Genomic DNA, 9867 nt, shown 5'->3' with positions numbered 1-9867 from the left:
CTAGCGCGCCTGCGCAGCGGGCCACCCTCCGCTTCCCCCTTCCCCTCCCCCCCTTCTCCCTCCCTCCCATCTCCCCGGCCCCCTCCCCCACTACCCCCTCCCCCAATTCTCCATCCCCTTCCCTCCCGGTCTCGGAGGACCCCGTCCTAGCCTGACCCGTCTGGGCCCGCAACCTCCGCGAAGCCGTCGGTGCCACTCCCCGCCCATGTGGGCCCCCGCGGGCTGCCCACGCCTGTCCCCCAGCTCCCGGTTCCGCTGGGCTTTCCCCTCGCCGGGGGTGGCTTTCTGAGCCGCCCGCTCCGCGCCCCTCTCTGCAGCCTTTCCTGTCACTCGGGGCCCCCGTTCCCCCTCCCGGCGGCGGGGGGCTGCCCCCGGGGGGCTGGCGGAGCTGGGCCGCGGGGGCCCCGGGGCCGGCGGTGCCGGGGTCATCGGAATGATGCGGACGCAGTGTCTGCTGGGGCTGCGCACGTTCGTGGCCTTCGCCGCCAAGCTCTGGAGCTTCTTCATTTACCTTTTGCGGAGGCAGATCCGCACGGTGAGCTGCGGTGGGCGCTGGTGGTGGTGGGAAGCTCCTGTCAGCGGTGCTCAACGGGTTTTCGCAAAGTGTCGGGCCTCTGTTTGGGCTTCGGAACGGAGTCCCGGGGGCGGATCTTCCCGTTAGAGACCTGAGGCACCCTTCGCTGGGCCTGGGGCGGAATGGGAAGGGGGGAGACCCTTGTAGTAGAACGGAGATGGGGGTGCTCGTCGGGGCAGGATTTGGCAACTCTTGGGGGCCAGGGTGGTGGGTGGGGCGCCGTTTAGGAAACCGGAGTTGTTGTTAGAGAAACCGAAAGGAGGGAACACCTGTTTGATGGCACTAGCCCTGCCGACGTGGGCTTCTGGAAGACCCTCCGTGCGTTAGGTCTCCTGCCAGGGAAGAGCCCGGGTTATGTGTCAAGGGTAGGGGTGGGTGGGAGAGCGTGTGTGACCAACAAGGCGGGGAACTCGGGAAACCTGGGGTGTGAGGAGAAACCGCTGCGGGTTGCATTAAGGGGACTCCTTCAGAAAGGCCCTGGAAACTCGTGTGGGTGTGTGGATTTGTCAAGACCCTGGGACCAAGAGAGATGCTTTCACCTCGGGCTTGAGGGAAGGGAGCCCGTGAAAGTTCGGGTGTCTCTCTGGGAAGACGGGTGCCTGTCAGTGGTGGACGTGCCCCCGAGGGCACGCTTGCCTCCCCGGGAGACCCCAGCATGGTGAGGGACACTGTGGGCAGTGAAGTACCCCAGTATCTCTAGGTCTCCTCCCCCTGAGCTTTTCCCCAAGGTCAAAGCTCCAGCCAGAGCCCACTATCATGTAGTGAATGTGCTGCTGTGTTCTCCTCGCCACTGGGGAGAGTTCTCTGAAAGGAGTCTGGGGAGGGTTCAGTACAGCAGGGGCAGAAGTTCTCTGCTCTGTCCTCTTTGGCGTCCCTCGATAAAACTTGGCAGAATAAAAGCAGCTAGCGCCTGCTTCGGCCAGACAATTTCCAGAGAGCCCTGGGTGGTGGCGGTGGCAGTGGTGGTTGACTTACTGACTTGGGGGAGTGGGCCTGGCCTCGAATTCAGTGTCTCCTCTACCACTTCCTGATTGAGGGTGAGGATTGTTTCTGGGTGGTCATAGTTGTAGGCAGGGCTGTTTCCCTGAAACCCCTTAGCAGCCAAGAAGAACTTGGGGTCGGAAATGCTACGATGTGTATGGGGCTAGCTTCGGCTGTGTTCTCTGTGCTGGCCTTGCCTCTCTGAGCACTGCTGTGCTCTCTTCCTGGCCTTGCTCTGAGCCCACCCCCTTCCCTCCAAATTTCTGTTCTGGGTTCTCATCCAGATGCTAGTTAGTTGCAAAATTGCTCTTCTCTGGGCAGAGCCCACCCCGCAGCCTTTTGTCTTCCCTTCCAATCTGGTGTCTCCCCCCACCCTACCCCCTTTCTGGCAGATGCTCAGAGCATTCCCTTCATGCCCAGCATGTGCAACCCGAGATAGCAGGGCAAGACACCCGAGCTGTCGCGGCCCCCATCCCGGCCCTCATCCTGGCCCAGGGAGAAAAGAAGGGCAGATGCCTTGGCATTAGGGGGAGAGGGCCCTGTGGTTTGCAAGGGGGTTGCCTCGTTCAGTTGAGGCTGGGGCCTGGGGATGGACAGCAGAGCATCTGTCTGTGCTGAGCAGAGGAGAGCAGAGGAGGGGATGGCCAGGCTTGCGTGAGGGAGATCTGGGTGCTGGAAATAGGAGCCTCTAGAGGAGGCCTGGGGAAGCTGGAAGGTTGAGGTGGTGACGTCCTTGTCCCTTCCTCACCTCCCTCACAGCCCTTATTTAACCCTGGCCTTCCCAACACCCCATCCGTCCTGCTGGCAGATGGGGCTTTGCAGTGCTGTGCGCCCTGCCCTGGGTACCGGAATAAGGAGGCAGGTCAGAGGCCTGAGGTTCTGTGCCACTTGTGACTTGGCTGGTAGAGACAGAAGCGGACAGGTGGCTGGTTAAAATAGGCCTGGTGGCTGCCAGCCAGGGGAACTTAGCTGACCTGACAACCCCTGGATTCCCTCATCCTGCCTTCCCCTTAGGTACCCAAGGACCTCCCCCCCTGACTCTTCCTCTCAGCCCACGAAGGAATCTGCCGCTCTCGGGTCCCAAAGGGACGTGATGGGAGTTGTGACAAAGGAGCCTTGGGGTGGATATGCGAAGGGCCATGCATTGCTCTGTTGTGGCACAGCACGACAGTGTCCTGGCCAAGAGAGTGGGGGCTGGGGTCCGGTGGCATGGGTGCCATCCTCATACCACCACCATATTGACCCTGATACCAACCGGCCGTCCTGTGACGGAGTTCTTGGAGGACAGGCGTGATGGAAAGGATATGCCTGCTCTGGCCGAGTTTCCACTAATGGGGGCGGGGGGGACAGACGACCAAATAAGATACGTGGTCCCGACTAAGCCTTGGGCTCTTCCGTGTTTAAATAGAGATGATGATGTTGTTGGTCTTGTGTTACTCCTACGAGGGTTTGGAGGGTTCAGTGAAATAGCCCTCATTGACTTCCACGATGCCTAGCACACAGCAAGTGTTCCTTGGCATAATCTCCTTGACAAGGGTTCCATCCCCTCCTTCACTATTTTTAGGTTATTCAGTATCAGACTGTTCGATATGATATCCTCCCCTTATCTCCTGTGTCCCGGAATCGGCTAGGTGAGTACGCTGGCTGGGAAGACCCCTGTAAGGTGCGGTAGGGTTCAAGGTATGGGCTGGAGGTTGACCCCTTGCGTTGTGGTTCAGGTCAGGTCAAGAGGAAGATCCTGGTGTTGGATCTGGATGAGACGCTTATCCACTCCCATCATGATGGGGTGCTGAGGCCCACTGTCCGGCCTGGAACACCTCCTGACTTCATCCTCAAGGTGTGTGCGGGATGGGAAGCAATGGGATGGTCCTGTTGCTCCGCTCCGACCCAGACTTCCTTTCCCAGTCCCAGAGTGTCTGGTCCCTGCAGCCGTCCTCCGGCACCAGTGGCACCCTGAAGGAGGGGAGTGGGCAGTGAGAGGGTGTGAGTGTCCTTTCAGCCTGTGCTCTGGTGCTCAGGATACCCCCGCCCTTCCCTGTTGCTCCACAGGTGGTCATAGACAAACATCCCGTCCGGTTTTTTGTACATAAGAGGCCCCATGTGGACTTTTTCTTAGAAGTGGTGAGTTTGCAGAAACTAAGGGGAGCTCTGTGAGGAAGGAATGGTTTTAGGGCTCTGGGGATTCAGATGGCTCACAGGAAGTAGGGGCCGAGGAGAAAGAGGTGTAGGCGGTTTTGGAGAGGGGAGGTTGTGGGACAGTGAGAGCTTGGATGGCTTCTGGGAGTTTGGGTTCGCGTGCTATGCGGATGTCATTCTGTCCTTCCGTGGCTGCCTGATCGTCTGTTCATGCAACTTGGTGTCTTAATGGCGTGTGGTGCCCGAGACTCAGAGCGTGGGGGCCTTCAGAATTCAGAAAGGCTCGCGGTACTGGGCTGGAGTCCTAGTGAAAGAAAACTAAGTGTCTAGAACCGACACCTCCCTCTCCCCCACTCAATTTCAGGTGAGTCAGTGGTATGAGCTGGTGGTGTTCACGGCCAGCATGGAGATCTATGGCTCTGCAGTGGCCGACAAACTAGACAACAGCAGGAGCATTCTCAAGCGCAGATACTACAGACAGGTAAGGCGTGGCCCCGCACGCAGGGCTCTGTCCTGGAGTGGGACCCTCTGGGGGGCCAGGGGAGACCACCAACTCCCTTGGAGGGAGTTGGCCACCCCAGGTGTCGTGGGGACCAGGCCACGGTCACGGGGGAGATGGAGTCTCCCCTTGATGCCCAGCTCGCCCTACCTTACAGCACTGCACTTTGGAACTGGGCAGCTACATCAAGGACCTCTCTGTGGTCCACAGCGACCTCTCCAGCATCGTGATCCTGGATAACTCCCCAGGGGCTTACAGGAGCCACCCAGGTAAGGGACAGGGCGTCGGGGCTGGCAGGACTGGGAAGTGGCTCTGAGGAGGGATTCGGAAAGCCTGGAACTAGGATTCCTGGTTTACTGTGGGTCAGGATGCAAGGTGTTTCCCTTGCTCCTGAGAGGGTGCCTGTCCCCCACACGTCCATTTCATAGATCGGGCCGTTCCCCCCCACATTTGCTTCCCTAACACAGTGGTCTAGAAGCCTTATGCTCCCATGAGATACGGTGATTAAAAGTTGATTTTTCTTTTGGAGGCTGAATGAGTAGGGTTTTACTTAGGTTGCTGGGTTTGGGTGGGTCAGGAGAGGAACATGTTTTAAGGGAACGATCCCCACCCCAGCTGGAAAAATCAGCCTGTCTCTTGAACTTTTGTTTATTCTCACGTGCATCCATCTGACCCGCCCTAGACAATGCCATCCCCATCAAATCGTGGTTCAGTGACCCCAGCGACACCGCCCTTCTCAACTTGCTTCCAATGCTGGATGCGCTCAGGTAAGGGAAGTCAGACACTTAGATCTCTGAAGAAAGGAGGTGGGGGAATCCCAAGAGGGAATAAAAATGTGTCCTGTTTGACTCATTTACCTCTTTTCCCTTAAGAACTTAGCATTTGAACCCAGGCCTTACAGTAAAGCTCATCGGGTTTAGCCAGTGGGTTTTTGGGCAAACTGGACCTCAGTTTCATGTGAAAATGGTGATCATTTCTGGCCCCCATCTCCCATGAGGCCGCCTGACACCAGTGTTGTGAGGGTATCCACTCTGAGGGCGCTGCCAACTCAAGTTATTGTCGTCCCAGGTTCACCGCGGATGTTCGTTCTGTGCTAAGCCGAAACCTTCACCAACACAGGCTCTGGTGACAGCTGCTCCCCCTCCACCTGAGTCGGGGTGGGGGGGAAGGGAGGGTGAGCCCTCGGGATGCCGTCTGCCGCCCTGTCCAGTGGTGAGGACTGTGTGGGCAGGGTCTGCCATTCCCGCCCCTCCCTGCCCCGGGAGCCCTGCACTCCGCATGGAGTCTGGATGGACACGTGGGCCAGACTCTGAAGCAGCCTCACTCTAACTTCGTGTTCGCACTCCCTGGAAACCCCAGACTGGGACATAAGCGGAGGCCTAGGAGAGCCGATGTCTGGTGGAGAGACAGGACTGGCCTGAATGACAGACATTTGGTAACCTCGAGGCTCAAAGAAAAGCCAAGCCAGCTTTGTTGTGATTTGATTTTTTAAAAACTCTTGTACAAAACTGATCTAATTCTTCACTCCAAGGGCTGGGCTGTGGGTGGGAAACTGGGATTTTTGGGCCACTGGATTTTCCCCCAACGTGTCCCCCCACCTTTTCCCTCTATTTTCCCTTCTTCCTAGATTCCCTCAGACCTGTAACCCGCTTTCTCTCTCTCTCTTTTTTTCTTTCCTCTCTTTTAAACCATGCATTATAACTTTGGAAACCGAAGCTGCCCTAGGTCCTTCTCTCCGGGTTGGGAAATGAGGGGAGGAGCCTTTGTTCACATCCACCCTGTCCCCTGGGGGTGGGGGGGAAGAAAGACTGCAGCAGGGACGAGGTTCGGGAAGAAGTGCTGTTGGCTTTGGGGGAAGGAGTAGGGAACCTTGACCTCGGGCCGTCTGGCGGGAAGGGACTTGGCCACAGGATGGGTGTCCTGCTGGGGAGTGAAAGGACAGCTCTCCGTTCCGAGGGAACTTGAGGGGCGGGGCAGGAGGACACAGCGGTACGAAGGGAGGAGAAAATTGGATCAGAAACCGGAGAGGCGGGACGCCGGGGAACCGACGTGGACAGGGCCAGCGGCTGGCGGCTGCTGCCCACAGGCGGCGGGTGCCCCAGCCCTCCGCCCGCGCCAGCTTCTCGCCGGCTCCGCCCCCTCCACCTCCCCTGTCTCGGCGCCCCTCCCTCCCGCGGCCGGCTCTACTTCCCGCGGCCGCCACGTGACGCTCCGCCCTTCTCCGAGATCACATGATTTTTCGCCGGCCTGGCCTTGACGGTGTTCCTCCGCGCCGACGTAGTCCTTGCCTTTCGGACCTCCTCTCGGCCCCTACTGCAACTTCTCCTTGGGACCTAAGCTTTGTGTGCGCTTCCCCAGACTGGTGTTTTGTTTCTGTCCTCCTTTCCTTCCGGAGACCTAGCTCCCCGCTTTGGGCACTACTTTGTTTTGGTGTCAGCGGCCGCCTTCGGCGTACCAGCGCGTTTCGTGAATAGCTAGCCTCATAATTACCTCTGTCTCCCCCATGCCTCCTCCCCTCATCTCGTTTCCTAAAAGAACTTCAGGAGAACCAAGCCTCCGGTTATAATTAGCAGCTCCTAACCCTTTGGGTCTCTAGCTCAGTGGGGGAAGGTCGGAGTGTGGGTTTTCAGTTATTTTCGAGCATAGCACAAGCCAACCACCTTCGCTACGTCGCTTGCGTAGCCCACAAGTTGGTTCCAAAGCGACTACGCAGGCGGCGTGAAGGGGGCCGTCCGTAGGCGGTGCTACGCCGGCGGCGTCCGGGCTGCTGCGCTAGTGGCGTAACCTAGCAGGCGGGGCGGCCCCTCACGGTCGGGGGCGGGGTTGGTGAATAGGGAAGTGGCGCAAGTCCCGGGATCGCTCCGCTGAGTCCGTCCGCGCGTCGCCGCCGTCGCCGCCGCCCCCTGTCCCGGCCCCCCCCCCCCGGGTTCCCGCAGCCCAGCCCGGTCCAGCCCGGTTCCCGGGAGGATGAAGTTCGTGTATAAAGAGGAGCATCCGTTCGAGAAACGCCGCTCTGAGGGCGAGAAGATCCGAAAGAAATACCCGGACCGGGTTCCGGTGAGGACTGTAGCCAGGGCCGAGGGCGCGGGGCGCTGGCTCTGACGCCACAGCCCGGGGTTGGGGTCCGGCCGCACAGCGCGGGCATCGGGCTGCCGGGCGGTAGCTGGGTTGGGAGCGGGCCCGAAGCTCCTGTGGCTGTGACCCGAGGTTGAACGGAGCGGGGCAGCGGACGAGCTGAGCGTGAGGGGACGTGGCTAGCTGGGAGAGACGCGGGGAGCGGTGTGGTAGGCTGCAGGGAGGTTGACAGCCTGAGCTGCACATGGCCACCCCCCCCACCCCCCCCAGCTAGCTGGGTTCTTGGGGTGGACGCTGTAGTCCGCCCAGACGAGTCCTCCCTGCCTGGTTAAGAGAGTTGTTTATTAGGACGCCCTGCTGGGCGATCCTGGATGTTTAGGTGAATCCGACGCAGTGGGGTCACGATCTCGACTCGAGGCTGCTCCGCGTGTTCCGAGACAAAGAGAGACGAGTCGGGTGGGCTTGGGTGCTCGGAATTTTGTAACTTGAGTTCCTGACAGGTGTAACTGTGCGGGTGTCTTCCCAGTGTTTCCTAATTTTCATCTTCTCTCTATCAGGTGATAGTAGAAAAGGCTCCCAAAGCTCGGATAGGAGACCTGGACAAAAAGAAATACCTGGTGCCTTCTGATCTCACAGGTGCGGTCCTGCCCCGAGGTCTGGGTTTGCTTTCCTGCGGGTGGGAGTGCAGTCTCTGCGGGAAGAGGCTCCACACGGTGACTGTTGTTTGAGGCCATTTGGGACCTCTGGGACTTTGTCATACCTTCTTTCTTTGGCAGTTGGTCAGTTCTACTTCTTGATCCGGAAGCGAATTCATCTCCGAGCTGAGGATGCCTTGTTTTTTTTTGTCAACAATGTCATTCCACCCACCAGTGCCACAATGGGTCAGCTATACCAGGTATGTTGGCGGGAGGGGTCGAGACTTTGGAGAGGCACGGGAAGAGCTTGAGGGGAAAAGAGTTTCAGGTCAGCAGTTCTTAGAGGAGCACCTTGTTTAGCTCTCAGTTTTATCTTTTACTTCAAGATTTTGGGGGTAGTTCTGGGTTGAAGGTTTGGACAAGTGCAGTAGGAGTAGAGAGGAGGGAGGAAACAGTGAGCCCTAGCTGTGGTTCTGACCCTCCCTCTTCTCCAGCCCCCCTCCCTCAGGGCATCAGAGAACAGTTGAGATCTTTTTGCCCAGGACTGCTGCTAGGGCTAATAGGCTTGGCTGCTCAGTCCTGGAGCAAGTGAGGGAGTGGGCCAGAGCCCGAGGGTTTGGGGGCTTTTCAGAGGAAGGGGCTTGCGAAGAATGGGTCTGGGCAGTGTGTGGTTCAAGTAGCTACAGCCCAGTACCAGCCTTTTCTTCCTCTGCCCCAGGAGCACCACGAAGAAGACTTCTTTCTGTACATCGCCTACAGTGATGAAAGTGTCTACGGTCTGCCAAGCTGCTGCCCCTGAGGTGGGGGGTCTCGTTCTACAAAGAGGTGGCCCCCCTTCCCTGACCTCCTCCTCCCCTGGGCTCAACCACCACCTCCCTTCTTCAGGACCTGCACTTCCTAATGTTTGAGGCTCTCCTCCAGCCCTTCTTAGCCGGAGGGCTCCGGGGGAGGTGGCCTCTCGGACATCTCCTCTCTCCCCTTTCTCTTACCAGCTTTCCCACTCTGCTTTAGACTTCTCAGTTGTCAATCTCTGTCACCCCCACCCAGTGATTGTTTTGGTTTCTGTTCCCTTTCTAACTGCCCAAGGGGCTCAGAACCCCAACATTCCCTTCCTTTCACTACCTTCTTTTTTGGGGGTAGATGGAAGGGACTGAAATTGTGGGGGGAAGGTAGGAGGCACATCAATAAAGAGGAAACCACCAAGCTGAACTGGATTTTGCTTTGTGTTGCTTCCCGCCCCCTTTTCCTTTTTTAGTTGTCCTTTGGTGTGGAAAGTAGAGGTTGGAGGGAGAATAATTTGGTTTACTCTGTTGATGTTGAGTTTTTCCTTGGGGGGGGGGCGTTTTTGTTGCGATGGAATACTCCGAGTGTCGTTTCGTCAACGTTAAATTTTTATAGACGTGTCTGATGGGTCCCCATGTGAAAAAATACATGGTTTGGTTTTTTTACCTTGGGTTCCTGGGGAGAAAGTTTGAAAGTACCTGCTTCAGAGAAATGCATACAAGTTTGTTACAGCCCTTGGATTAAGGAAGAGGTTATCATGCGTGGGAACTGGTCAGAGGACTCTGTCCTCGGTTGCATCTCACTTGACCAGACTTCGCGCGGATGGGTGGAACTCGAGGGAGGGAGAAGACGGGGAGGGAGCCATTATCATCCGGAGAACTTCATCCCCCAGCAACCACTTCTTCATCTGGCCGGAAGTGGGGCGGTCCCCCGGGGGGGGGGGGAGAAAAGCCGCAGAATGAGGCAGTATGGTGGCCGAGAGTTCTAATCCCTTCTTTTCCTCTGTTTTAGTCCCGCCCAGCCTACATTTCCCAGGAGCCTGCGCGCGCTCTTCCGCTCTCCCCTCTGCTCCCAATCTCCCCGCCACTCCCCGGGGGAGGGGAGCGGTTTAGTGCGCCTGCGCCTTTCCTCGGCTTGCTGGGAACTGAAGTTCCGGAGGCCTATAAGGTCCTCTTTCCGCGGTC

The 9867-nt window shown here is 58.1% G+C and overlaps 2 protein-coding genes across 2 annotated transcripts; both read left to right on the top strand.

Annotated features, from left to right (window-relative positions):
- Positions 1 to 219: 219 nt before the first annotated feature.
- On the top strand, positions 220 to 5905 carry CTDNEP1 (CTD nuclear envelope phosphatase 1). Its single transcript, XM_082707942.1, has 8 exons — positions 220 to 535; positions 3120 to 3186; positions 3274 to 3392; positions 3605 to 3676; positions 4056 to 4172; positions 4348 to 4459; positions 4873 to 4957; positions 5259 to 5905. The coding sequence occupies exons 1-8, from the start codon at positions 434 to 436 to the stop codon at positions 5317 to 5319; spliced, it is 735 nt and encodes a 244-aa protein (XP_082564068.1). The 5' UTR covers positions 220 to 433; the 3' UTR covers positions 5320 to 5905.
- A 565-nt stretch (positions 5906 to 6470) lies between these two features.
- Positions 6471 to 9109, top strand: GABARAP (GABA type A receptor-associated protein). The gene is made up of 4 exons (XM_082707943.1): positions 6471 to 7247; positions 7823 to 7901; positions 8042 to 8160; positions 8619 to 9109. Exons 1-4 carry the CDS (start codon positions 7158 to 7160, stop codon positions 8697 to 8699), a joined length of 369 nt encoding a protein of 122 aa, XP_082564069.1. The 5' UTR covers positions 6471 to 7157; the 3' UTR covers positions 8700 to 9109.
- The last annotated feature ends 758 nt before the right edge of the window (positions 9110 to 9867 follow it).

This window comes from Mustela nivalis (genome assembly GCF_964662115.1).
Source record: "Mustela nivalis genome assembly, chromosome: 17".
In the NCBI taxonomy this organism is placed as follows: domain Eukaryota; kingdom Metazoa; phylum Chordata; class Mammalia; order Carnivora; family Mustelidae; genus Mustela; species Mustela nivalis.
The sequence above is the reverse complement of the archived record's forward strand: the minus strand, read 5'-3'. Positions and strand labels throughout refer to the sequence as shown.

Coding starts and splice junctions, on each gene's coding strand:
- CTDNEP1 (XM_082707942.1), top strand. CDS start 434: ATGATGCGGACGCAGTGTCTGCTGGGGCTGCGCACGTTCGTGGCCTTC. Junction 3,187..3,273: donor TGTGTCCCGGAATCGGCTAG/GTGAGTACGCTG, acceptor GTTGTGGTTCAG/GTCAGGTCAAGAGGAAGATC. Junction 3,677..4,055: donor TGGACTTTTTCTTAGAAGTG/GTGAGTTTGCAG, acceptor ACTCAATTTCAG/GTGAGTCAGTGGTATGAGCT.
- GABARAP (XM_082707943.1), top strand. CDS start 7,158: ATGAAGTTCGTGTATAAAGAGGAGCATCCGTTCGAGAAACGCCGCTCT. Junction 7,248..7,822: donor AATACCCGGACCGGGTTCCG/GTGAGGACTGTA, acceptor TCTCTCTATCAG/GTGATAGTAGAAAAGGCTCC. Junction 8,161..8,618: donor CAATGGGTCAGCTATACCAG/GTATGTTGGCGG, acceptor CCTCTGCCCCAG/GAGCACCACGAAGAAGACTT.